The 27,812-nt window shown below is 42.5% G+C and overlaps 1 protein-coding gene across 1 annotated transcript in view; it reads left to right on the top strand.

Annotated features, from left to right (window-relative positions):
* QSOX1 (quiescin sulfhydryl oxidase 1) overlaps nt 1-27,812 on the top strand; it is a 1,259,897-nt gene that overhangs the window by 1,104,154 nt on the left and 127,931 nt on the right. The window contains exon 11 of the mRNA XM_044085745.1: nt 1,477-1,659. Within this exon, the coding sequence (XP_043941680.1) occupies nt 1,477-1,659 (183 nt within the window). The remainder of the gene's footprint in view (nt 1-1,476; nt 1,660-27,812) is intronic.

Genomic DNA, 27,812 nt, shown 5'->3' with positions numbered 1-27,812 from the left:
GACACTTCCTCCAGAGGAAGAGGGGGAGGTTTCATTGGTAGACGCTGCCCCAGATGCACAGGGGGGTGTGCAGAACCAGGGCTTCAGAGATTCTTTTTCCTGACAGGCCCTGTCAGTGCTTCTGAAGTGCTGCCTGGTAGTTCATCTCTGGAGGCAGTCGAGAGTCAAGTTCCCTGTCCCTAGACACCTGGACAAACATTACAAACAACACTTGGGTGTTAAACATTATATCCAGAGGTTATTACATTCCTATTTCCCTTCCACTACTCAGAAAGTGAAAGAATTTGTAGGAAGCTGACTTATGAAAGTTAGCAGATGCTCTAAGCTACAGTATATTTTTTGATATGACAACAATACTTTGGTCAAACCTAGTTTTGTGTACTGGACATTGGTAATATTTGTGATGAGTAGGTATAGCTTATTTATAGTGTGCAGATTTTTTATTTACAGTATGTAGATTTTTTGGAGGGAAGGCACTTTAACTTAGCAGCTTGTATTGAAAGCTGCATAACTTATTGCAGTAATACTTTAATTTCTTTATGAATTTTATATTTACATAAAATGCAAAAAAAGCCATGCCATGGGCAAGACCATGTCCCAATTCCTGTGCCACTTTGTAACATGGTAGGAGCTCCATAACTGATTTATATCAAAATTTATTTATTTTTATTCTGTACTAAAGACAAATCTTTTGGTTGTTTGGAGTGGTGGCATGAAAGAAGCTGAGAAATTCATAGATCTTATTTTTGAATCGGTGCTTTTACTCAGTAAACAAGTGAGACATAATTAAGAATAGCAAACCATTTTGTTTTGAGTAAGTGAACTAAATCACAGAATTTCTTAGCAAGTTCTGCAGGATTTCTACTATATTGATTTATCAGTTAAAATTTTATTAGGAGATTTGTAGTAATGAAAGTAAAAAAAAACATCTTATGGTAATAGATGAAGCTTCAGAAATTCTAAAACAGACTGAAGTAAAACAGATTGCAGGGCAGCTTTGGATACACCTGCTACTGCTGCTATTTAATGATGGTCGTCTATGTGGTTGGTTTATGCTTGTGGCTGCCTTACATTTTCATATTTTTCCTTTAATGTTTGTATTTACTAATAATTCTGCATAAACTGTTGAGGCAATCTCACATCTTTTTTCTTTAAATTAGAAACGAGTTTTGGATTGTGCAATGCAGAAATGTTTTTCACTCTCAACAAATGTTTTTTTCCCCTAATGGATTTCTTCTCTGAAGTGCTTTGAAAGTATTGAAGATATTGTGAGAAGATACAAGGCAAGAGTTCAAATTCATGAATTCTTATGAGGTGCATTAACCAAAAGATGTGATATGTATTATAACCTGCAGCTCATGTCCCATATTAACCTTCCTCTGTGTGTTTGTATTACATAACTGTTAAAAGTAACCTTTGTTTGTGTTTACTTTAAGGTATGCCATGCAGTTGACATTTTTTAAACTTCTTTTCCAGTTTCAGATCCACTAGAAGTCCTGAGAGCCATGCGTGGTTACATCAAAAACTTTTTCAGTTGCAGGGAGTGTGCCAAGAATTTTGAGGCTATGGCTGTCGAGTCAATGGAGACAGTGAAAGACCATGATGAGGCCATTCTTTGGCTTTGGTCGAGACATAATAGAGCCAACAATCGACTAGCAGGTAGGGCATTATGTTGAGGAAGTAAACTTTCATGCTCTTTTATCTCCTGTCCAGGGCAATTTTTGTCTCACACTGGATGTCTTCAGTTCTACATCAGATTCTACTGCCTTCATCAGCTACTGTTTACAGCATCTTTTAATCATAAACATTTAAATACTGCATCAGGCATTTGCAGTAAAACATTTGTAGTGTACTGTGTATTAACAAGTTATACTCAGAAAGCCCATAATGTTATCCTAGATCACATGAAATAGTTTACTTTGCAGATTTGTTTACTGTACAGTGGTACAGTACATTGGATGAGACAACTGTGGGAAAGATCCACTATGCAGTATCGTGGTGTGACTTTACCAGACGCAGGGTGATACTGCGAATGCTGCCCTGTACACATACTATTAACTGCTATGTACACATACTATTAACTAAGTTAAATCTTCACTTTTATTTATAGTAAAAGGGACATGGATATAAAAAGTAATTGAATGCCTTTATGTTGTGGAGTGAAACTGCACAGTTTGTCCATTCAGTGTGGTGTTATGACACTATGACAAGAAAAAAACAAAAAAAAAACAAATGTAAAATCTGTACAGTGTAGCTAACCAGGTAAGCATGGATTGTCAGTCATTGCAGACCCCACAAGCAAAGTTAGGTAGTGAACTTTTGCTGTGCCATAACAAAACTGATTTCTTTCTGAATTACTTGGAGAGTTGTTTTTTTTTTGATGGATTGAGTGTACTTATCCTGAGGGTGGCTAGACAAGTTCCTGTGTAGCCTAGAAGTAGAGATGATAAAGATAACTATTAAATAGCGTAAAGTGGTAGTTCTTTGTATACATATAAGTAATACTGGTAACTTAAGGCATTTTCCTGATGGCATATCATCAAAGATCCTGAAGAACATGACAGGTGTGCTTACAGTTTCCCTTGAAAGAAGTATTCAGTCAGTCAATCAGAACCACTGAGGCACTAAAAAACAGGAGACAGAAGCCTAATATCAGTAGAAGTGCAGGTCATTTATGTAGAATACCGAGGAAAATACTAGATAGTTTCTTAGATGAAAATAAAATGCAGGATAAGCAGAAAAATATTTTTTCCATGATTGAAGGACCTCACTTAGGACACCTCTACCAGCACCAATCAGTCCATGCATTCAGGGGACTCAGAAGTTGGGCATTCACAGGCCAGGTGGCAGCCCTACAGTCTATCCATTCCTGTCCAAGAAACCCTACTGATTGGTATGGTAGGGAGCAGACCAGTTTGCTGGTCCTGTGGGATACTTTACCCTCACCAGAGTGAAGCACCTCCTCCCCTTCAGAAGCATGATGTGAAGCACCTCCTCCCCTTCAGAAGCATGATGTGAAGCACCTCCTCCCCTTCAGAAGCATGATGTGAAGCACCTCCTCCCCTTCAGAAGCATGATGTGAAGCACCTCCTCCCCTTCAGAAGCATGATGTGAAGCACCTCCTCCCCTTCAGAAGCATGATGTAAAGCACCTCCTACCCCTCAGAAGCATGGTGTGAAGCACCTCCTCCCCCTTCAGAAGCATGATGAGCTCTGCTGCCCTTCGAGAAGGGCATACCTCCACATGCAGAATCCCTTCAGCTTGTACAACTAACTATACTGTGGCACCATGTGCTTCCTAGGCTAATACTTTGTGAGTGTAACATCTGCTGCTCCCACTAGGTGTCACCCAAGTGACGAGCCAGAGCTGTCTCCCTCCACCCATTGGATGGGTGAGCAGGCAGGAGATATTCACTCCCATCCTACCCAACCAGCTTTTACAGTGATTGAGATGTTAATTGTCCTTGGGTTGCTTGTACAGTAGTCAGGGTCATATCCCTCTTGTCTGTCAAAGCTGATTTATGCAGCAAAATATGTTTGTGGAAAATTGGTCATATTGAAGCTCTCATTTGCCTATTGTTTGACCTTGAGCAAATCACTTGACCAGACATTGCTCCCTGGCTCCACCTAAAAAAAAAGGATTGCGTGTCCACTGGGTGTACCTGCGTAACAAATGGGTACTGTTGTTATTGATATTATTATTCCAAGATGATTCAGTTTTATGATGTTATTATTCCAAGATTATTCAGTTTTATGACTGATTTAAGCTTGAAATTTACAAAGAAAACCTGCTCATACCTGTAAATCTTGACTTCATAAAAACTAACAAAAACAAATAAACTTGACTTGGTTTTTAACAGGAGACTGATAGACCAATTGGGAGAACTCGAAGTGGGAGAAGAATTGACTAAGTGCTTAGAAGGATGGCTGTGTAGCAGTAGCAGCGGCCTTAGGTCAGCTGGTGCCCTAAGCAAAAGGGCTCCCCGGCACGCCCCCACACCACCCAGTTGCCCCCATCCTGGTCTACCTACACAAAATAAATATTGGAAAAGCGCTTCTGCAACAGCAGCGCACTAGGTGGCTGCCTAGTTGGCCTATGCCTAAGGCCGGCTATGGGTAGCAGGAAGCAGAGGTTAGTAGTTGGGGGGACTCTTTATAAAGAAAGACAAATGGCTAATGGACCCCTGACCTAAGTCATGTACATAGATCTCAAGCAAAATCAGTCACCTTCTCCAGTATATATTATGGGCTTTCTTGGAGGATATGATACTGGACGATATGAGGGGATATATTAGTTTTAAAAGAAAAGTTGATTGAATTATATTAATGCATTCATAACTGTGTACACTAAGCTTTATCTAGTGGGAAAAGAAATGCTACCAGTGCCTTGTGATTTTACTACTTCTTCTTCTTTCATCTTTTTCCCAGTTAGGAGTCGCCACAGCGGATCACATGTCCGCTCATGATTGGCAGTGGAGTTTTACGGTGTCGAGTTGCCAGCCCGGTGCCCAACCTTCCACAGAAGGCACACACATGCACACACACTCATGCCTAGGGACAATTTAGAGTGTCCAATCCACCTATAGCATGTCTTTGGGATGTGGGAGGAAACCGGAGCACCCGGAGGAAGCCTTGTGATTTTACTACTATGATTGTTAAATGTACCAAGACTTGCTGGCATACTGCCAGATACTTAAAGTGCTATATTAATAGAATTTGAAAGCATATTTTTACTCACAGATTGCAATTCTCTGTTGTAATAGTATTGCTGCATCACTGTAAGTAGTTGGTAATATTTTTGTAACTTGTCCTCTGTCAGAATGGCCTGATTTAGTTGTGTAATTGTCAAATGTACCAAGTCTTGCTGGATACTGCCAGGTAATCAAAATGCTATGTTCATAGACTATGAAACATATTTTTTAATCATAGGTTGACATTCTGTATTATAAGTGGCTAGTAATGTTTTTGTAATTTGTTATTTACCAAAATGGCCTTATTAGGGGTACCATACTGACATGATTTTGTTTCTCAGGTAGTTGATTCTTCCTGTAATGATCTCTGATATTTATCTTTACTTTTCTTTCATGGACGGTGCAGTGGTGCAGCAGTTGCGCCGTCGCCTCACAGCAAGAGGCTGTCCGGTTTAATTCTTGGCTGGAGTACCTTCTGTGCGGAGTCTGCATGTCCTCCCTGTGTTCATGTGGGTTTCCTCTGGGTGCTCCGGTTTCCTCCCAAATTACAAAGACATGCATCTGGAGTGTTTTTCCCTGGGCCTCCGCTGAAAATTGGCGTAGTTCCAAGTCGGACATTCCCAGTAAACAAATGTTAAATAAATAAATTGTGTTCTTCCCATTCACTTACAGCAGGTGTACTGTATATTACTTCATTCTATTAAAATACTTAAAAGGCAAGCAACATTATTTTGTTCATTGACTCCTTTTATTTACATTCTTTGTCCAAAGTCACTTATGGGCTTTTTCTTGCTTCAGCTGCAAACCGTAATTAAATTAGTTATTTTTGTAAGGAACAAAAATGTCTTGGCCCCAGGTATTTCTCTCATATCTCCCATGTTTTTCATCAAAAGGTGTCAGGTTTCCAGGTTTTCATACCTAAGCTGCCCATTCAGATGTGATTTGACCAAAAGAAAATTAAGTTGCAGTAGCTTGCCATTGTTCATACAATGTGCTTCTTTTAGCTACATCCACACAAGCTACAGTATTGCTTGAAGCAGCAAAAAGTTGGTGAACGTGATCTGATGTATATGCAAGTTGAATTTCAAGTTGCCATCTATAATGACCTAAAATGAAACACTGGCAAATGGTTCAGGCAAATAAAGTGGTAGACTCCAGATGAAGTAAGTGTATTTAATGGATAAAATAAAGCGCTTTTCATCCAGTATATTAACTTGTACTTCTTCAGATGAAAAACAAGTACAAATTAGAGTTTTAAATAACCCTCCCAGTTCTCCCATGTGATTGGTCAGTAGCAAACTCGTAAAGGAACATCACTACAATACCATCCAAGGTCATTCTTCACTGTTACATAGGTATAAAAACATTGTAAAAAGTCTTAATTATTTAACCTATGTAAAATATTATTTAGAAAAACGTTTTATAAAACACATATATTAAAATATATTTTAGAGCATATTTTAAAACGTTTATCTCCTCAAGTTTTTCAATTTTAGCATGCAATGAATTGAGCACATGTCATTCAATCCCGGGGTAATATATGCGTTCAAGCGGATTTGCCACAGTAATTCTAACTGTTCAAGAATTACTGTTAGGGATCCACCCCTTGGGTCAATATAAACTTGTTCTATTACCCGGAATTTGAAAGTGTGGTTAGGGTTTGTGCTTACATGTCTAGCTAGTGCATTCTCTGTTTTGTTTCTTGAAATGTTGTACGTATGTTCATAATTCCTATGTTTTAGTTTACGTTCTGTCTTTCCTACATAGAAGGAAGGACATAGTTGGCATAAAGCAAGATAAACTACCATTTTCGATTGGCAATTATATCTGTTACTGCTTTTCAAAACTTTGCCATTAATTTCTACACTTCGTCCTTCCAGTATGTATTTGCAGTATGGGCAGCTAAGACATTTAAACATTCCGGGATTTTTAATTATGGTGGGTCTCCTAACCTCCAATAAGTTTTTCAAGTTCTTCCCTTTCCTGAATATAATTTTGGGGCCTGTGTTTAGTTTGCCCATTATTTCCCTGTTGTCCAATAATAAATTCCAGTTTTTATTTAGCATGTTTCTGACACTGTTGGCTTCATGGCTAAACGTTATGACAAGTCCAGTTTTGAAATTAATGCTAGTCGTGTTTTCTGCAACAATATTTTGGGTTGCTTCTCTGGTTTCTAAATTATCTTGTGTTTGTTCTTCTCCCAATATAGGTTTATAAAAAACAGCTGATCTTTTGTTTGTAACTTCTTCTATTAACTCATTCAATAAAGTTGTAAGATAGGCTCTCTTTTGAAATATGTGCTTTAAATTAATATACTCATGTTCAAATTGTAAATCAGTGGTTACCATTCTCGCTGCTCATACCAGTTGTCCTTTCACAACTGATCTTTTTTGGTGAAAGGGGTGAGCACTTGAGTAATGCAGAAAGGTGTTCGAATATGTGCTTTTTCTGTATATTTTTGCTGTCTTTCCTGAGGAGTATATCCAAATAAGGGATTTCTTGGTTATTATAAGTAAATGTGAATTGTAAAAAGTTAGTAGCGGTATTAAAGTAATTCACCAATTCACTAGCTACCATTACGTCTCCTTTGATTATCATGAATATATCATCCAGGTAACGGATAAAGGAAAAGATGTGGTTAGCCATTTCAATGTTACCAAAAATATATTCATGCTCCCAGTAGGCCCTGACTAAATTTATTATTTAGGTAGGTAACAGTGAAGGCAGCCCCACTCAGGTTGCATGTCTTGGGAAGGAATAGGAGTAGCTGTGTTTTCTTTGTATTTAGTATGAGGTCAGAGTTATTAATCTAGAATTCAAAAAAAGATTGCTGGGTTATATGTTGAAGATGGGACAGAGTGATGGTAGAACATAGGAGGGTCAAGTCATTGCCATATTTGGACTAAGTATGCACGTTTGTTTGCAGTATGGAGGTTGTTAATGAACATATTAAAACACAGAGGACCAAGAACAGATCTTTGGGGGCCCCTGATAAGCACTAGTAGAAAAGCTGAGTGGACACTTTACCATTTGATAGACTGTTGTTGTCTGTCTAATAGATAACTGTTGAACCCATGCAAGGATGGGGCCAAGTAACTGAGAGAAGATAGCTGTTGTAATAGTGTGGGATGAGAGACATTATCAATGGATTTTGATAAGTCAAGAACTAATGCATAAACTATTCTACTATTGTTTCTTGCTGGTTAATGCTGTTAATAAAATTGAGAAGGGCAGTGATAGTATTATGTCCTGGGCAAAAGGATGCTGAGTAGGGAGAGATTGTGATAGTCAAAGAAGTGTTAAACTAGCTGTCTGTGGGCACATTTGTCTAGGATTTTGGTGAAAGGAGACAATATTTCAGCAGCCTAAAGTTTGAGAAATCAGTGGAGTTTGCACCCTTATGCAGTGGGGGAATGTATGATTTTTTTTCAAAGGATTCGCTGATGGATCTGTATTATTATTATTATAGGTGTAGGGTAGGCCGTAATGTGTGAGCTCAATTCGAGGTACTTTGTGGAACCAAGAGTAGTGAGTTTTAGTTTTGTAAGTGTTTTTTTAATAGAGTAAATTGATGCAGTGTGTATGAGGGTGGCTGAGTGGATGTTTGCTTGTTGACAGATAGATGAGGTGGATGAATTAATACTGGATGAATTAATTAATTTGAATTAAAGTGGTTATAGTATCAATGAAGTATGAATTAAAATTTGATACAGTCTCTGATGGGGTGCTGTTAAGAGATAGATTATGCTGACTTTTTTTCCAGGATATAATAAATGCTTAATGGATGACCAGAAAAGCTTTGGACTGTTTGATAAGTGCCTTGGAGTGATATATAGTATTGTTTTTCTGTCAGTGTTAATTTTAATTTTGGTATGGATATGGAGGTATTTGTAGGCTTGAAGGTTTTGCTGTGTTTTGTGTTGAGACCAGATTAACCAAGCCTTGTCCCTAATGTGCATGAATGTTTTGGTTCATTGTTTAACCATCAGGTAGGGTTGGCTTTAACTCTTTTTCTTGTAATAGGGCCCAGTTCATTAAGTATGCTGAGAAGCACAGTACTGAATTTTGCATCCTCATTTGGGAGTGTTTTCAGAATGGACCGATTATAACTTTGTAATGGAAATGTAAAGCTGTTTGTATTAAAACTTGTTAGGTTGCATACCATGTATCTGTGATGCTTAGGTTTATGGGTATTTAGTCTTTATTAATGAGTTGAGTAAAACCATAGAGGTTTATGGTGGTTTTGGGGAATTTGGTTGTGAAAGACTGACAGTCAGTGTCAAGAAAAAAATCAATGTTTCTCATCTGTTTTTTCTTGTAAAGCCATATTTTACAAATGTTATTGATACTTTATAGTCTCACATTTATTCACTAATTTCAATGTTGCTGGTTGCGTTCTTGTTCATCTCTGTCTTCCAGTCCCTGACTCCGGTTCAAGTCCAAGATACTCCTGATTCTTATAATCAACTCCTGTGCTTTTTTCTCTCTCTCAAGCATTTTCCTTTGGGACAGTGGAACAGGTTTCACTGGCAAAATCTCTCTATGAGCCTTACCATCAGAAGAATGAGAGGCAGAGCCCTCTTCTGTTTGATGGCTTAACCCTTGTTGGACACATTTTTGTATTTCCTCTTAACTTGTTCGGCATCAAAAAATGGCTGAAACTCCAGATAAAAATATTCCGAAGGCAACTCGATACAGCAGCTTGACTCTCACGTCTGCTTCTCAACATTCCCTGATTGCTGGGATAAATTTGCTTCTCATGTGCCTAGCATACATTGAATAATCATTTTCCACAAACACTCTGCTGTTCCTAATTTTTTACTGCTTTGCCCTTTTGCCACAATTTTGTCAAGTTGAACTCTTTCTGCTGGTATTATAGGACCTTCTCTAATAGAGCTCTTGACTGCTTTTTCATGGCCAGGTTTGGAGCATGCACATGATGTGCCCTTTCAGTTAACAAATCCTGCTGTAGGGTACCAGTCCAGTTACTTATTTATGCTTTCATAAAATTAATACAGTCTGTGCCTTGCAGTTTCTGTGGAACAGCAGAAAATCTCAGGTTTTCTCTGTTTGCTCCACCCTCTAACTCTACCATTGTTTAAAACATCTCTTCTTGTGCAGTCTCATACTCAGCCAGCCTTTTCTTCATTTTGACCTCTGATTTTTGCAGTTTTATCAGTCCATCGGAATAGTTGTTTAAAGGTTATTCAATTTTCCAGCCTTGTGTTATTTGAGCAGATATACTCCAATGTTACGTTTATTTTAATCAACTCTGAGCAGATTTGACTTATTTTTTCCTCTAAATTACTAGAAGCCATCTCTTGTACCAAAGCTGGAGCCTGAAATTCTTTTTGCTGAATAGCTGCAGGAATTTTCCCAGTCAGTGTTTTCACTTCACTTTTTCTTGTTGATTTTCTTTTAGCCTCTCTAAGTTTCTTCTTTGCCAGCATTCAGGCAATATACTTACTAACCAGTAACTTGAATTTTTCTAAAACAGACAGAATTACTGGCCCTTATCTATCAGTTTCTTTTTTTCACACTGAGTGAACTGAATTTAAACTGTTGGTCAGTATGCAGCAATCTTGGAAGCCCAGTTTCATACAATTTTCAGAAAATATGTCATGACAAGAGAATGATGGTAGTGAAGGAGGGACATGAGCTGATCATTTAACTATGCAAAGACCTCCTGAGCCCATGCTCTTGCTTTTACTAAAAGAAAGGAAATAACACTTAGTCTACATTGTAGCCATTTGCCAAGTTAACACAGTACTCTCAGTTCTGAAAGTGTAACAACTCTGATAATAACTATGTGACCTATAGACCATGTACTATTGACTATGTCCTTCTTTGTCAGTCATGTTTTTGTTATTTTTAACTGAGGTACATAGTGTGGACAGAAATTTCTGTTTTTACATGCAAATCTTGCATTGTTACCTACCTCCCCATCGGTACGACATTCAGAAATGCATGCACCACTCCAAATATTGCTAAATAGTAAGTATGCTATTTGCACTCTTGCTTTGGTGTTACCTCTCACAGCAAGCTCCTTTGATCACAGGGCATTTTATGGGACCAAGTATGTTGAGTACAGTATGGTAACAGAAGTAAGACCAGGTCATAAGTACAGAGACCTTTGATAGAGCTGCAGCCATTTGCATTAGAAACTCATATGCACCTCTCTTGATCACCTTCGAATAATAAATAATTCTTGATGAGTGATCACACAAAGTATGTCATGATATGTTAGTTGTCTTAGAATGCCAAGGGGAGTTCATGCCGTCCCAATACAGCAGATTGTTTATTTTGCAGATTAAACTTAGGAAGTATAATAATTTGTACATGCTAGATAGTATTGATGCTCCTGTACGGCGTATATTCCTATCAGTCTACCTTGGAGTTAGTATTCGTAACACATTTAGAAGAACCGTTGATACACATGTGGTCCAGTAGTCAGGGGAAAGAGCTGAGCAGTAACTTGTAGCTTGTTGTATACAGATACCAGAACAAGAGTCTCAATTCCAACAGAATGTACAGTGTCAAAAATGACCCACTGATAGATGTGAATTGTCATGTACAGCAATTTGTAGTTGTTTACTAGTGTGCTTTCTCTCTCTAAAGGAGAGTTTACCATTTCCGTAAGGTACAAAACCACTAAGCAGTTATTCTTTTCAATTGCATTTCACTTCATCTGTGGCTAAGATAGAGGTAGCATTTGTCCATACTTATTGTTAAAGTGTGATGCTAACACACATTAATCAGCCTTGCTTGAAAATCCTATTGTTATACATCAGGACACAGTAAAGGGTCATTACAGGGTGCCAGAGGTAAAGCATTATTCTGGGTATTTGTTACTTCTGAGTTCAAGTCAATTATGTCACATGAAATTCTTTGCTCTGAAACCCCAGAGTAGTGTTTTGTTTTATCAGGATGGAAGCAGAAGTACCTTGAGGCTTGAGAATTATTGGTGGGGACAGACATTTGCAGTCAATTGTATATGCACAAAGAGCAATCAAAGCTAAGCTTAATCACAAAATACAACATATATAATATGTCTGTGCTATGGATGGAGTGGTGATTTTATGGCAGAGGTGTTGCTAAGAATTCAGCTCTGATCTACAAATGGAGCCATCCTCCCCAGATGGTGCATGGGTCTGGAAACATAACTTTTCAGTAATGTAAAGTAAAATCTGAAAAGACAGACCAATTAAAAAAAACTCATTTAGTCATCTATTCATTATGAAAAAAGTAATTTAACAAATCATATAAAATAGTAAAAAAAAACATTAAATATGCCAGTGATGTACTAATTTAAATTCTTGTCTATCATTTCACAAATATGGTATACATGCTATATGCCTATTATCCCCTTATCTGAAACTATGCAGAGCAATGCTAAAACAGAAAATGTAAAAGTATAAAATAATGAGAAAAGGAGACATCACCATGAAATTTACTGTTTCATTATTTTTGTTTATTTGTTCTTTCAAACGTATTGCTGAATGCAGTATCTGCATCTGTTGGAGTATCGGTTTATCTGTCTATGTATATATCTATTCAGAAATGCTGTATTGGGTTTGATCCTTGTATTAATGGATGCTTCCATAGAGTGTGATAATTTTTCTATTTATCATCTTTGTTTTCTTTGTTTTGGGGGAATATGTGTGGTGCTTGAGTTATTGGACCCTTCTTTAGTGTGTGACAAGTATCTTTAATCCATTTTCTTTGTGTTGGGGGGAACATGTGTAGAGACAGGCAGTAATTGGTTGAGTGGACTTCAGTTCAACTATTTAAATTGGCTCTTGAGAGCAGTTGTGAGAGATTATTCAAACATACTGTATTGTGTTTGCTGCTTGGTTAAGGAGCACTTTTCTAGATTGTGATAATTTTTTTTTTATTTAGCTTCTTTGTTTTCTTTGTGTTGGTGGGATGTGCTTGTTTTAACAGGCACTTCTTTAGATTTTGACAACTCTTTATTTTATTTGTTTTCTTTATGTTGGGGAGACGTGTTGTGACAGGCAGTAACTGGTGGAATGGATGTGAGTTCAGCTATTAAAATCAGCTCTTGCAATCAGCTGCAAGCATTAGAGCAACCGCACATCAAAGATTTGATGCAAAGGTGCTAAGATGTGACTTGGGTTGAAATGTGATGTGCAGAGCAGGCACAAGAGGTGCGGGAGGAAGCAGGCAAATTTATATGTGTTGCACAAGATTTTTTTAAGGTAAATTGGTTTATTTTATAATGGATATTCTTGCTAATACTTGGCTGCAATCCTTAATGGAAGAAAAGGCATTTTTTCAGTGCTTTTGCTGCCTTATGTATTGTTCTGCAAGTAATTATTTTGTATACAGCGACTGCAGATTATGTTTAAAATGCAGCAGGTTGGCTGACTTAGAGTTTGAAATTGCAGTTTTTGAGATGCAAAATTGGATTAGTCAGTGGAATTTTAGAGCACGATAAAGTAGGTTTGGCTCACAACTTAATAAGGTGTAATGATACATTCCCGCAGTCAGATTCAAAGAATAAGGTGTTTAAAATGTTTGACATAAGTTCCCAAACTGATGCTTTTACGTTTTACGTGATACCAAGATCGGTTCTGATGTGATTAAGTTTGATTTTGCTGTTCAGGTGGAGGTGATTAACTTAGAGAAACATGTTGGGGCAGATATTAGTTACACATTAATGTCCATGGAAGCCGAGGGGCAAGCAGAATAGTCTTTATTGTCTCATTTAAATCAAATTGAAGACTTATTCGGCATGGCTACTGAGGAATGTGTTATATACAAATGTTTAGAAAGTAATGATATTTACAAACATAGGAAAAGATGTAGAAGGAATAGTGAGATGGATTTACTGAATGTTAAGACAAACAAACAGTACAAGAAGCAAGGTGTTGGTAGAAATTTTAGGGCTGACTATGAGAAGGTCGCTACTGGAAAAAGGAAATCTGAAGGAGTCCTAATTTTGTGAGATTCCATTATAAGAACATTTATTAGACCGCTAAGTGAAATGGATAGGGAAAAGTAATAATCTGATGTTCTTAATCTTCATTCCATTCATCACTGATGGGTTTTGTTCCGAGCCCTCGGAACCGAGTCAGCATTATACCCAAGCTCGTGCCAGCCAGAAACTCTCGAGCGAAGACTTTACCCATAATCCCCTTCTCTCTGTCACCGCAGATCTCATTTGCCGCATTGCCATAAAGCCGCAGTGAAACCAGCTCTCAGCCAAGCCAGCTCTCAGCTAAGTCTCTGATTTTTTGGAATATACTGTTATTTTGATATTTGTAGTTACCAAAAAAATTGTTTAGAGTGTTATCTAGTGTGCTTTTTCCTGTAGCTGTGTTTTGATAACAATTTCCCAACCTTTCCTATCTGTACCTGTTGATAGTCTTTGTACCATCACTGGTACACTCCCTTTTTCTCTACCCGCTGTAGTATTTTCTTTTATACCATCGTTGGTATTTTCTTTCCCCTTCCTGTTCTTTACTGTTGTCTGCTTGGTCATGTTATTGTATTTTTTCTAATGTGTTGGATAAGAAGTGCACCTCAGGCTTCAAACAATGCCTGAAGTGTGGGAGGAAAATGGCTAATAGCGATTTACACGATGATTGTATTTACTGTTTAGGAGTGCCTCTTTCTGTTTGGGGATTAGCTCTCGTACCCTGAATGAGTGGAAAAATAAATTAATGTTGAAAGGCCTGCTTAAATCTCCTTTCTCAGAGGCTTTCTCTGCATCTGATGGTTCACCCTCTCCTAGGAAAGACAAAAAGTGACCACACTCTGTTCCCTCCTCACCCTCCGGTGAGAAGGAAAAACCGTCAAAGCAAAGAATTATAGAACTCTCTGTTCCTGAACAAATGTCTTCGACTTCGGCACTGTCTTCGGTACTGACTCTGCCTATTATCGTCGGTGGCAACTACCTCGGCACTGTCAACATCTACGGCACTGGATTTGACAGTTCCTATAGTGTTGACCTCGACACCAATCACAGCTCTGAGCTCTTTCTTAGCTCTGATAAACCAGATGGACTCTGCTGTTCCCATCGTCTCATAAATTGAGACTGTGGTGCCACTAAATGTGCAAGCATGGACCCAATATTCCCCTTCTGTGGACCCTTTCGTGGGACAGGCTTGTAGTCCCTTCTTAGATTGTCCAGAGTCCCCTTCGGGGATATCCACAAGGTCTACCAGGAGCCTCTCCAAACTAAATGTGGTGCACCTTTTGGACCAGCTGCTGCCATCCAGGGGGAATTCCTTCTGACTCAAAATCCCAATCCCTTTTAGGATTTAGGTTTGCTGCTTCATGGACTCCATCTTACTCTCCTTCTTTGACCTCCTTGCAGGTTTCGAAGCTCTCTGCACCGATGTCTCTCTCAGCACCCTCAGCTTCGGTGCCAATAGTGGACCTCACTTCGACCCCAGAGTCGACCCTTTGGCCTTCGGTTTTGTCAGAACCAGGTCTTCCTCAGGCCCAGGACTGGACTACAGGTTCCTCACTTCTGAGTCTGGCTTTTTTCTATTGTGCCGTCCTCGGTTCCAGGAGCCATGTCAATACCTATCCAGCTTGAAGCTCCTCGCCTGGGAGCGGGCTCAACGGAGCAGGGTGTGACCCCGGTTACAAGGTTTTACTTCTCATTTCTGAGCTCCCATCCCTCTTCGGGTGGCCCTGCTTTCCAAGCGATGGAGAGGGCTCTTGCCTCCATGAGCAAGCCTCCAACATCGGAACCCCTATGTCCTTTTCCTGTGCTGCAGCTGCCACAGGCCACCATCCCAGATCGAGCACAGGAGCCGTAGGAGACCCTATCTCAGGTTCATAGGTTCATAGGTTTATACTAGGCTATCTGCCCTAAGGCATTTATAAGCCTAGCCCAGAGTTTTTGTGGCTTACGCCACCCCTTATGTTAAAAAATACTGTGCCCATTAGTTTGTTGTGCCTCTGTCCAGCAGTGACACAGAGATGATTCCTGGGGTAAACCTACGATCTCCCATCCACCGGTCAAGATTTCTCTTGAACAGAGCCAGGGAGGTGCTCTGCCTCACATGGACCGGGATTTTATTCCACAACATAGGGAGTCTCTGGGTGACAAATCTATCCCTCCAGCATGTCCTATTTATATCCGTGCTAAGGTTTAAGTCACTTGCTCTAGTGGATCTGGTACATTTGGATTTTTTGAGGTGGAGCATGCCCATTAATTCCGGGTTGGACATGGCCTTGTATGTCAGGTACAGGTCACCTCTGAGCAGACGGTATGCGACTGAATAGAGCTGGAGTTTCTTCAGTCTGGCAGCATATGACAGATTTTGGAGTCCCTTTATCCTTTTGGTGAGGAACTTTTGGGGTCTCTCCAATTGCTGCAGGTGTCGGGTGAGATACATCCCAAATGGGGCATTGTACTTGATCATTGGTCTGATAAGTGAAGAGTACAGGGGAACAATGACCTCACTTGATCTGGATGTGAATCCCTTCATGATCAGGTGGGCAATGTAGAAGGTTTTTCTAACCCTAACCACTTTAGCAATGTGAGTGTCAAAAGAAAGGCCACTGTCAACCTGGGTCCCCAGGTCCCTGATAACCTCTTCTGTGCTTAGTGGATTGCCACCTATATGGTAGCTTGGGGTTACCTTGTTTTTCCCGAAGGGTATGACTATACATTTTTTGGCATTTAACTTCAGGCCATGGCTCTGGCACCAGCTATCAGTTTCCGTGAGACCCCTCTGAAGGATATCTGTGCCCGATGTACTTTCCACTATGGCTCCCAGTTTGCAGTCATCTGCAAACTTTGTCAGCCATAGTCCTCCTATGTTAGCCTGTACTTCTGAGAAGTAGATGCCGAACAACAGGGGGCCAAGGACTGAGCCCTGTGGGACACCACTTGTGACCGGCTTGAAGTCTGACATGGCGCCAGCTACTCTAACCCTGTGGGTTCTGTCCTTTAGCCAGTTTGCAACCCATCTTGTGACATATGGGTTTACATTTAAGCTGGTAAGTTTCTCTATAATACCCGAGTGGGGTATTGTGTCGAAAGCTTTTGCAAGGTCAAAGTAGGCTGTATGGACTGCCTTTCCCTCATCAATGGCCTTGGTGACTGTTTTGAAGAAGTCGACCAAGTTCAAAAGGCATGATTTGCCCTTGACAAAGCCAAACTGGGTCGGGTCCAATGTCTGCAAGTCCCCTATGTCTTTGTTTATGAGTTCCATTATGATCCTCTCCATAGCTTTGCAGACCAGGCTTGTTAAGCTTATGGGGTGGTAATTACCAGGGTCCGTAGAGGCACTGCCTTTGTGGAGTGGGACCACAGTTGCCGTACGCCACTCCTTGGGCACGTATCCTGTGGTAAGGCTAAGATTAAACAGATGCCTTATGTGCGGGTTTAGTTCCTCATTGAGTTTGTGTAGCACACAGCCAGGGACACCATCCGGTCCCATTGATGCTATGTTTTTAGCTTTAGAGAGAGCAGCTTTCACCTGCACATTGGAGATGTCTGGGAGGCTGCACTCCGCTGGGATAGTTATCTCTCCTTTTGGGGGAGAGGGGGTGAAGTTTGCACTGAACCTGTCTGCCAGTATGTTGGCAATGTCTGTAGGTTCAGTGATTTTTGTATCATTTTGGACTAATTCTGAGCATATCTGGGAGTTTCCACCCAGGTTTCTAACATAGCTGAAGAAGGCCTTATGATTGTCTTTTGAATCTATGGCAATTTTTCTCTCAAAGTTGGCCTTGGATGATTTTATGAGTGCTCGTATTTTTTTACTAATAATGATCAAAGGTGTCTTCTCTTTTATGGATTTTGCTCTATCATGTAACAGCTTTCTCCTCTTATTGTAAAGTTTGTTTATGGCTGGGGACCACCAGACTGGACGTTTGCCCTTGGTGGTAAGAGTCTTGGTTTTATTAGGGATTGCCTGATCCATGCAGTCCTGGAGGTGTTCATAGAAGGCATTTGTAAGGGCTTCCGCAGCTTGGGTTGTGGTTTCCACTGGCTCGGGGGCCTTGAAGGATACCACACCAGTCTTGAGTAGTGTGAAGTTTGCTTTAGAGAAGTTCTTCACTGTGGTCTTTTTTGTTTGGGGTGGGGGCGGGATGTGGATATCCAGAGAGATTAGTTTATGATCTGATCTCACCAATGAGGGATATACTTCCGGTGTGGAGCATTTTGTCCCCATGTTTGTGATGATGAGATCTAGTATATTTTCTCCTCTTGTGGGAACGGTGACTAGTTGTTCCATGGCATTTGAATTTATGAACTCCAGGAACCTTTGGGCTAGAAAGTTTGGGCTTGAGTAATGTTCCCAGTCTATATTCGGGTAGTTGAAGTCACCCAATATAATGGTGTTTGGAGATACATTTATACCCTCCAGTGTCTTCAGGAAGGCTGTGTGGGGTTCCTGCGTTTGAGAGGGTGGCCTGTAGCATGCTACAAATTGTAGAGCAGTTTTGCCTATGGTTAATTGCACCTGGATGGTTTCCGATGCTTCGTGCGTTGCCACCAACCTGGAGGTGTGGGTATCCTTGATGAATATGGATACACCCCCTCCTTTTGTGGTGTGTTCCGGGTTTTGGGGCCGGAACGCATGATATGAGGTAAAACCTGATAGTGCCGGGGTGCTCTCAGGAGCCTTGAACCAGGTTTCAGTCACAGCACAGACATCAATGTTCTCCATACTGAGAAGGGCCTCGAGTGCGTGCATTTTGAGATTTAGACTTCTGGCATTGAGCAGCATTACCCTTAGTTTCTTCCCATTTTTGTTTTCTAGGGTGGTAGGTTTAGAATTTGAGCCTTGCCTAAAAAAGGCACTATGGGGGTGGCAAGAGCCTTAGCCAATATCCGGAATCCCAGGGGTGACAGGTGCAAGCCATCCCTTGCGAAGCAGCGTGGCTTGTCAAGCATGTCATCCCAGGCAGACAGACACTGGATCCCCTTTGAATGACACCAGAAATTAAGCCAATTGTTAAAGCTGATCATCTTGTCTCTATGTTGTGGCATCATTCTTGGTGAAGGAAGAATGCTGCTCAGGGTCAGGGTGCCCTTTCTTCCGGGTCCTCCTCAGAAGTTCCCACTGAGGAGGTTCCTAGGAAGAAATCGTGCAAGAGGAAGCATGTGGACTCCCCGGAGGAGTCTCTCACCAAGGATACGGACTACAATGAAGGGGAAGGATCCCCTCGATCACCCCCTGAAGATGTCTCCTTTGGAGACATCCTGGAGATCTTGAAACAGAGGGGTGATTGGAAGCCCAAAAACCCTTGCTTGGAGGAGTCCGTCTTCCTGCAGGCCTTTTGTGTTCAACCATCTACCTCCTGGGTGACCCTGCTTGCAGATGAGTTGGTTCAGCTTATGGTGCAGCGCACCTGGAAGAACCCTGATGTGGTTGAAGCAATCCCTAAGAGACCAGATAAGTTCCTCTTTCCCCCTGAAGAACACCCTCATTAGTCAAAAGGTCTACCAGTAGATGCTATGGTGGTGGCGGCAGCCATCAAGAAAGAGCTCGCTGAGGAGAGCCAAACTGTTCACCTGCTTAACAGAGAGTCCCGAGCGGTGGACAGACTGGGGAAGCGAGTGTTTGCTTCATCAGCCTTTGCTATGCAGTCTTTGTACTACCTGGCACATTTCACCAGACTTCAGAGAGACCTCATCTCTGAACTCTCTGGTACTCTGTCAGGAAAGGTGTCTGACGAGGTTAATGACAAGGTAGCCTCGCAGCTAGCAACTCTGGAATTGATTATTAATTCTTCCATGAGGTTGATTTCACATGCAACCGAATGGGTGGCCAGAGCTGCGGATTCAGGCATTGTGATGAGACTTTAAGCCTGGATGCACCTATGGGACTTTGCGGATGCCTTCAAGTCTTCCTTCCTTAATGCTCCAATGGAAACATCCTCTCTGTTCGGCCCTAAAGTGAAGGACACATTAGCCAGATGTGAGCAGGATGGTAAGACCCTGTCTGCAGTTGGTGTATGTTTCTCCACCCCGCAGCATCCTTTTTCCAGGAACCAGAGAAATAGGAAATTGTGGCACAAAAAGTCTCAGGGCTCTTTTTGTGACACACGTGGTGAGTGTACCTTCAGAAGCAGAGGAGGCAACTCTTCTGGAAGGCACCCCTACAGGAGCAGAGGGGGTCCACGTAATCAGGGCTCCAGAGATTCCTTCTCTGCGGCCCAATTGCTTTCTTCTGAAAGCAGTCGGGGAATGTCCCTCTCTGCACCCCGATGTCTGGCTATCTATTACCACTGACTCTTGGGTGCAGAAGATAATCTCCAGAGGCTGCAAAATCCTATCTGATATTGTTAATCCTCGTTCATTCCTTACACATGGGTATTGGTTCCGACATCGGAACCAAGATGACCATTTTCCAAGCTCGCATCAGCTTCAAACTCTCGAGCTAAACTCTTACCCACAATCCCCCTCTCCCTGTTACCCCAGATTTTGTTTACCATGTTGCCATTCGGTCGTGTCAAGCTGCTTCTCTTGAGCCAAGTACAGTTATTTGTTGTATAGTAGTCATTTGTATTATTTTTCTGTCAGAAAAGTTTCTTTTTCATTGTCTCTTACCCTATCGCATGTAGCGACCATATTTTCTTGAGGTTTTCTTCTCTTTTCTCTACCTTTTTACCATGAGGTATTCTCCCCTTATCATCGTTGGTAATCTTTCCCTTTCTTTTTTCATACCTTTGGGTATTCTTTTGTACCATTGCTGGTACCCTTTTCCACTATCTAATTTTGTTATCTTGGCAGATAAGAAAGGTAGTCCGGGGTTTAAACAGTGTTCTGATTGTGGACACAAACTACCTACTTCTGATGCACATTCTTTGTGTGTTTATGGTTTGGGGGCATCCCACTTATCTGTTGACCCGAATTGTATTATCTGTGAAAACTTTTCAAATAGAACTTTGTTGGAAAGGAAAAACAAGTTGTTGCTAAAGGGACTTCTTTAATCTCCCTTTTCAGAGGCTGTTTCTCGGTTGAAGGTCTCAACCCCTCCTAGAGCCCATAAGAAAATTTTGGATGTTTCTACCAAGGCTAAATCTTTGCCTTTGTCCCCGGCTGGGGACTTCTGCCAACCAAAACCTAAAAAGGCTAAAGTTTCAGCTCCAGAGCTCACTCAGTCAGCCCCAGTGCTTTTGGTGCCTAGACCTTCGGCTCCATTAGTGATGTTGGCTCTGTCTTCTCCTGCAGCCTTCACTATATCGGCACCGAGGGCTCCTCGGTTCAGACTTTTACCACTGTATCGGCACCGACCGTTCAGTTGGCGCAGACCTTGAACACGTTGGCTCCAACATCTTACTTGGAACCGACGCCTTTATTGTTGACTCCAGTTTTATTGGTTCCAGCTTCGGTTCCGACAACCACTTCGGCAACGATCCCTGTGTCGGTGCAGACCATGACCTCGATGACTTCTTCGGTGCACCCGTAGTCCAGTCTCTCTTGGCACCATTGTTCTTGGTGCGGACTGGTGAGATGGGCACAGAGTTTGCCTCTTCTGTGGACAGGCCTGTTTCTCCCTCAGTCTCCATGAGGTCCACTAGAAGCCTTTCCGAACATGATGTGTTGCGTCTTGTGGATCAGCTGCGGTCTTGAGATGACATGCCTGGATGCGCTTGTGCAATTTCGCGGCACCCTTTAAGGCTTCCTTCCTTCCATGGGAGGTGATCACCCGTCTCCAAAGACCCCTTCTTATTCTCCTCCATCATTGCCTTTGAAGTCCATGGATATAGCACAGTCTTCCCCTTCTGCGGTTCCCTTTATGGATCTCACTAAGGAACTGCAGTTGCCTTTGTGGCAGGAAAATTTTGCTACGACCTAGGATGTCAGTTGTGACATGCATAGTTTGCTGCTCCACAGCCATCCAGAGACTCCAGGTCGGCGGTCTGAGCCACTTAGGGGAGGGGTGACCCCTGTCCTAGACATTCACTCCTCTTCAGGTGGACCAGCCTTCCAACTGATGGAGAAGGCTTTCGCTGCTGCTGGCAATACTGGACTGTCTATCCCTCCACCCTCCTTTAGTACACTGGTTTTACAAGTCGCACCGAGTGGACACCGGGTGCAAGGGCCTCAGGACGTATTCCCATGGGAAACCCCTTTTCCGCTGTCTTCCCCAGCTTCCCCCTGCTGAGGAACTCCACCATAAAAGTTTGTGTAAGTGGAAGCATATGGACTCCGCAGAGGAGTCCCTCACTGAAGGCACAGATTTTGATGAGGGGGAATGATCCCCTCGGTCACCCTCTGAGATACCTTTAGTGATATCCTCGAAATCCTGAAACAGAGAGGTGACTGGTAGTCCTCTAATCCAACCTCTGAGGAATCTGTGTTCCTGCAGGCCTTTTGCGCCCAGCCCCCTACCTCCTGGGTTACTCCACCTGCTGATGAACTTGTCCGACTTATCGTGCAGCATGCTTGGAAGGCTCCTGACACCGTTGAAGCTATTCCCCGGAGGCCAGGTAAGATTTTGTCCCCTCCTGCTACGGATCCCCATTGGTCAAAAGATCTTTCTGTGGATACTTTGGTGGTGGCAGCTGCAACAAAAAAGGATCTGGCAGAGGAAGAAAGCCAGACTGTCCATCCACCTAACAAAGAGTCCCGGGCCCTGGGCAGGATAGGGAAGCGCACCTTTCCATCAGTGACCTTTACTATCAGGTCCCTGAATTATATGGCACACTTTACCAGGCTACAAAGGGATCTGATTTCTGAGCTCTCTGAAACCATGGCTGGTGCCGTGTCTGATGAGATCCGTGACAAAGTGGCCTCTCAGCTGGCCACCATTGAGTCAGTATCTGACTCCTCTATGCAACTGATATCTCATGCATCAGAAGGAGCAGCTAGAGCAGCGGGTTCAGCTGTGGTCTTGAGATGACATGCCTGGATGCGCTTGTGCAATTTCGCAGCACCCTTTAAGGCTTCCTTTCTTACTTGAGGCATTCTCGTGTGGACCTAAAGGTAAAAGCACACTGGCCAGATGGGAACAGGACCGTAAGACCTTTTCTGCCCTAGGTGTCCGTTATTCTTCCTCTCAACGTGTTTTCTCTTGAAACCAAAAGAGTGGGAAGATGTGGGTCAAGAAGTCTCAGGGTCCTTTCCGTGACACACAGGCCAAGTTTTCCCCTAGAGGCAGAGGGGGAAGATCACAGGGAAGACGCTCCTATCGGGGCAGAGGGGGTCTGCGTAACCAGGGCTCCAGGGACTCTTTCCCTGGCCAACCCTACCAGCAATTCTGTAGAGTGGCCCAACTCCTTTCCTCTGGAGGTGGTTGGGGGATGTTTCTCCTTGTACCCTTCCACCTGGCTAACCATCACAAAAATTCCAGATGGTCACAATACAGTCTATCCTCCTGCTCTTGGAAAAAGACGATTGGATGTGCTCGATAGATCTTCAAGATGCGTACTACCACATAAAAGTGGACAGGCCATCAAGAAGATTTCTGCACTTCCGTGTGGGAGCCAGTCTCTACCAGTTCAGAGTACTGTCCTTCTGACTCTCTACAGCCTCCAGAGTGTTCACAAAGTGCATGACAGTTGTCACAGCTCACCTGCGACTTCAAGGATTCCAGGTGTTGCCATAGCTAGATGACTGGCTCATTTCTACCCCCACCAGACATCTACTGGAAGAAGCCCTGGCATACTCTCTCCTCGCTGCACAAAGGCTGGACATAACCATAAACTGACAAAAATCCAATCTCACCCCATCTCAGTCGACAGACTTCTTAGGGGTTATCTTGGACACAAAGAACTGCAGAGCTGCCATTCCAGAGCACAGAATTTTAAGGATAAAGCAACAACTGATTCCAATCCTTTCCAGGGAGAAATCCACGGCTCACTCGGTTCTACAGCTGTTGGGTTCCATGGCAGCCTCCATCACCATTGTTCCCCTGGCCAGGTTTCACATGAGGCTTCTACAATGGCTACTGCTCACCCAATGGTATCCTTTTCAAAATCCTCTTTCAGCCATGATTTGAGTAACCCACAGGTGCAAACAGGATTTAAATTGGTGAATGACACACAATCTGTCATAATGGTCTCGCCCCGTTTTCCCCCAAGCAACCCAAGGCCACAATGACTGCGGACGCCTCCCTGATGGGGGTGGGGGGGCTATGTCAGGGACAGACAGTCCAAGGCACTTGGTCCGAGCTGGAGGCCCATCTGCACATAAATATTCTAGAGCTGAGGGTGGTGCTTCTGGCGTTGCAAGCATTCCATCCCCTGATGCCGTCTGGGACAATTGCGATTCAATCAGACAACATGGCGGTGGTCTGGTACATCAACAAGCAAGGTGGAACCAAATCTTACCCCCTTTGTCGAGAGGCCATGAGGATATGGCAGTGGGCGATGGCTACCAACCATTTTCTTCTAGCAACGCACATTCCCGGGAGTTCCAACGTGATAGCAGACAGACTCAGCAGGTGCATTCTTCAACCTCACAAGTGGTCCCTGATTCCTTTGATAGCGGCGGAGATCATCCATCGCTGGGGCCATCCTTGCTGTGACCTCTTTGCATCCCCGACCAACTACAAATGCAGCAACTACTTCACCCTGATTCCCCCTCCAGGACAGTCACCCAGGGACACTGTAGTCCACGATTGGCCCTCGGGTCTTCTTTACGCATTTCCACCCTTTCCCCTCATTCCCCATTTTCTGAAGAAAGCCTGTCTGTTGAAGAGCAAGGTGATCCTCATAGCACCATATTGGCCTCGACAGATTTGGTTCCCCTTCCTTTGGCCTCACCTACTAGATCGACCATGGATTCTCCATCCAACCCCGGAGTTGATCCCACATCCATAGAACCTGATTCATCCCAACTTGAACAGCCAGAAGCTCACAGCTTGGCTACTCCAGTTCCCTTGATTGCCAGGCAGAATGATCTTTCTTTACTAGTACGTGACATTCTCATTGCATCTCATAAGTATTCCACTAGAATTACTTATCTGAGCAAGTGGAAAAGATTTACCTGTTGGCTGAAAGATAAACAAGTAGATCCCTTCTCAGCACCAGTGTCAATAATACTAGACTATCTGGCCGACCTTTTCCAATCAGGTCTATCAGCCTCTACCATTAGAGTTCATTTGGTTGCAATTTCCAATTTTTATGAGGGTGTCCAAGATTCCTCTCTTATGTCCCACAAATTGTGCAAGGCCTTCATAAAAGGTGTGAATCATCTGAAGCCACCTTTTAGAGAACCTATTCAACCATGGGATTTATCATTAGTTCTACAAGCTCTGACAATGCCACCTTTCGAACCAGCCTCTTCTTGTGACCTCAAGCATTTGTCATGGAAAACCTTGTTTTTGGTCGCCATTACTTCTGCCAGCCGTATTTCTGAGCTTCAAGCTTTATGTGTCGAGTCCATACTTGATTTTACATAGAGAAAGAGTGTTTATGAGAACTAATCCATCTTTTCTGCCAAAAGTGATCTCTGAAATGTCCATTAATCAAACCATTGAATTGCCAGTTTCCATTCCCAGTCATTCAAACAGAGGAGAGTATTGCCTACATACCCTAGATATCCAGAGGCAAATCCATTTTTACTTAAACAGGACTAGGTCCTTTCATAAATGTGACCAGTTATTTTTGTCCTTTTCTGGACCTAGATTAGGATCTGCTGTTGCTAAGGTCACATTAGCTAGATGGTTGAAGGACTGTGTGACCTTCATTTATACACAACGTAATATCTCGTTGCCTATTACCATGAAGGCTCATTCAACAAGGTCGGTGGCAACTTCTGATGCTTTCCAGGCCAGAGCTTCTTTACATGACATCTGTGCAGCTGCAACTTGGGCTACGCCTCATACCTTCATAAATCATTACAAATTGGATTTGGCCTCCAGGGGAAGAGCATCTTTTAGTTCTATGGTGCTCAAGAATGTCCTTCCATGAGAGCCTCCCAGGAATAGAGGTAGCTGGGGACTCTGTCCCATGTGTAAGGAATGAACGAGGATTAACAATATCAGATAAAGAAGTTATGTCTTACCATAGCATTCCATCTGTATTGTTGATCCTCATTCAGTCATTACGACCCTCCCTCCTTCCCCCTCCTGTGGTTTCTAGTGGATCTCATCATCTGGTTCTCTTAGGTTATTTGACCAGAGGTAGCCTCTACCTTCTTTGACTTGCAAACTCAAGCTGAGGTAACGGGGAGAGGGGGATTGTGGGTAAGAGCTTAGCTCGAGAGTTTGAAGCTGACGCGAGCTTGGAAAATGGCCGGCTCGGTTCCGAGGTCGGAACCGATACCCATGCATAATGACTGAATGAGAGTCAACAATACAACGTGAGCTGTGACGACTGCCATGCACTTTGTGAACAATCTGGGGGCTGTAGAGAGTCCGAAGGGCAGTACTCTCAACTGGTAGTGACTGGCTCCCACACGGAAGTGCAGAAATCTTCTTGATGGCCTGTCCACTTTTATGTGGTAGTACGCATCTTGAAGATCTATCGAGCACATCCAATCGTCCTTTTCCAAGAGCGGGAGGATAGACCGTCTCCGAGGGATGGACTTACTCACGATTGGCCCATGGGAATTCTTTATGCTTATTCTCCAATTCCTCTGATTCCTCTAGTTCTGAAGAAAGCCCCTCGGTTTAAAAGCAAGATGATCCTCATAGTCCGCTTTTGGCCTCGACAGGTATGGTTCCCCTTTCTCTGGCATCATCTTCTTTGAAGACCTTGGATTCTGGATCCAACTCCAGGTCTGATATCTCACCCTCAGGGGCTGAGCCACCCAAACCTTTCCAGCCTCAAGCTCACAGCTTGGTTTCTCCACTTCCAATGATTGCCAGGCATTGTAATCTTTCCTCTCCTGTACGTGACATTATTTTGGCTTCTTGTAAGCCATCCACCAGGAAAATTTATGCTGACAAATGGAAAAGATTTTCTATTTGGTCTAGACAGAGAGACTTAGATCCCTTTTTTGGCATGCATTTCTGCTGTGCTCCAGTACCTATCTGATTTTTTCGAGCAGGGCTCTGCAGCTTCAACCATTCATGTTCATTTAGCTGCCATTTCAAATTTTCATAATGGTTTCAGTGATTCCTCTTTGATCTCTCATTGCCTAAGCAAGACCTTTTTGAAGGGAATCTACCATTCAAGACCTCCAATTAAGCAGCCCACCGAACCCTGGAGTCTTACTCTTGTCCTACAGTCTTTGACACGGTCCCCCTTCAAACCAGCAGCCATGTGTGACATTACATTTCTATCCTGGAAATCCCTTTTTCTGGTGGCTATTACTTCCGCTAAACACATTTCCATGCTCCAAGCTCTTTGTACCAAATGTCCTTATTTGATTTTTCATAAGGACAGAGTATCACTCCAGACCAATCCTTCCTTTCTGCCAAAAGTAATCTCTGAACTATCCATTAATCAAACTATTGATCTGCCTATATTCTTTCCTAAATTCTCTAACAAAGGAGAGTATTGTTTACATTTTTTGGATGTTCACAGACAATTGAGGTTTTAAATGGACAGGACAAAAACCTTCAGGAAATCAGACCAATTGTTTATTTCTTTGTCTCTCGCAAAAATGGAAAAGTCAGTCTCTAAAGTGACTCTATCCAAATGGCTCAGAGACTGCATAACTTTCATTTATAAACTGGAAAGGAAATCTGTCCTGCCTAACATCAGAGCTCACTCCACCAGATCTATGGCAACTTCTGTGGCGTTCCACTCCAGAGCTTCAATGGACAACAGCTGTGCAGCAGCTATGTGGGCTTCCCCTTATACCTTCATAGGTTCATAGGTAGGTACTAGGCTATTGGCCCTAGGGCGTATATAAGCCTAGCCAAAAAATGTACCCTGGCTTTTGCCACCCAAGAAAAGTATTTTCCTGTGCCCCTGTCGAGCAGAGCCACAGAAGTGATCCCTGGGGTGAATTTCCCATTTCCCATCCAATCATCAAGATTTTTCTTGAAGAGTGCTAATGAGGAGCTCTGTTTGACATAGATACGTAGTCTGTTCCAGAGTATGGGAAGTTTCTGGGACAGGAATCTATCCCTCAAGCATGTTCTGTTTATTGTGGTGACAAGGTTTAGGTCCCTAGAGCATGTAGCTCAGAGGGATTGGGATTTCCTTAAGTGGAGCATGTCCAACAGCTCTGGGTTTGACATAGCTTTGTATGTTAGGCAGAGATCGCCCCTGAGTAGGCGAT

The sequence above is a fragment of the Protopterus annectens genome, chromosome 10.part0 (assembly GCF_019279795.1).
Source record: "Protopterus annectens isolate FY-2018-M chromosome 10.part0, PAN1.0, whole genome shotgun sequence".
Lineage (NCBI taxonomy): Eukaryota > Metazoa > Chordata > Ceratodontiformes > Protopteridae > Protopterus > Protopterus annectens.
The sequence above is the reverse complement of the archived record's forward strand: the minus strand, read 5'-3'. Positions and strand labels throughout refer to the sequence as shown.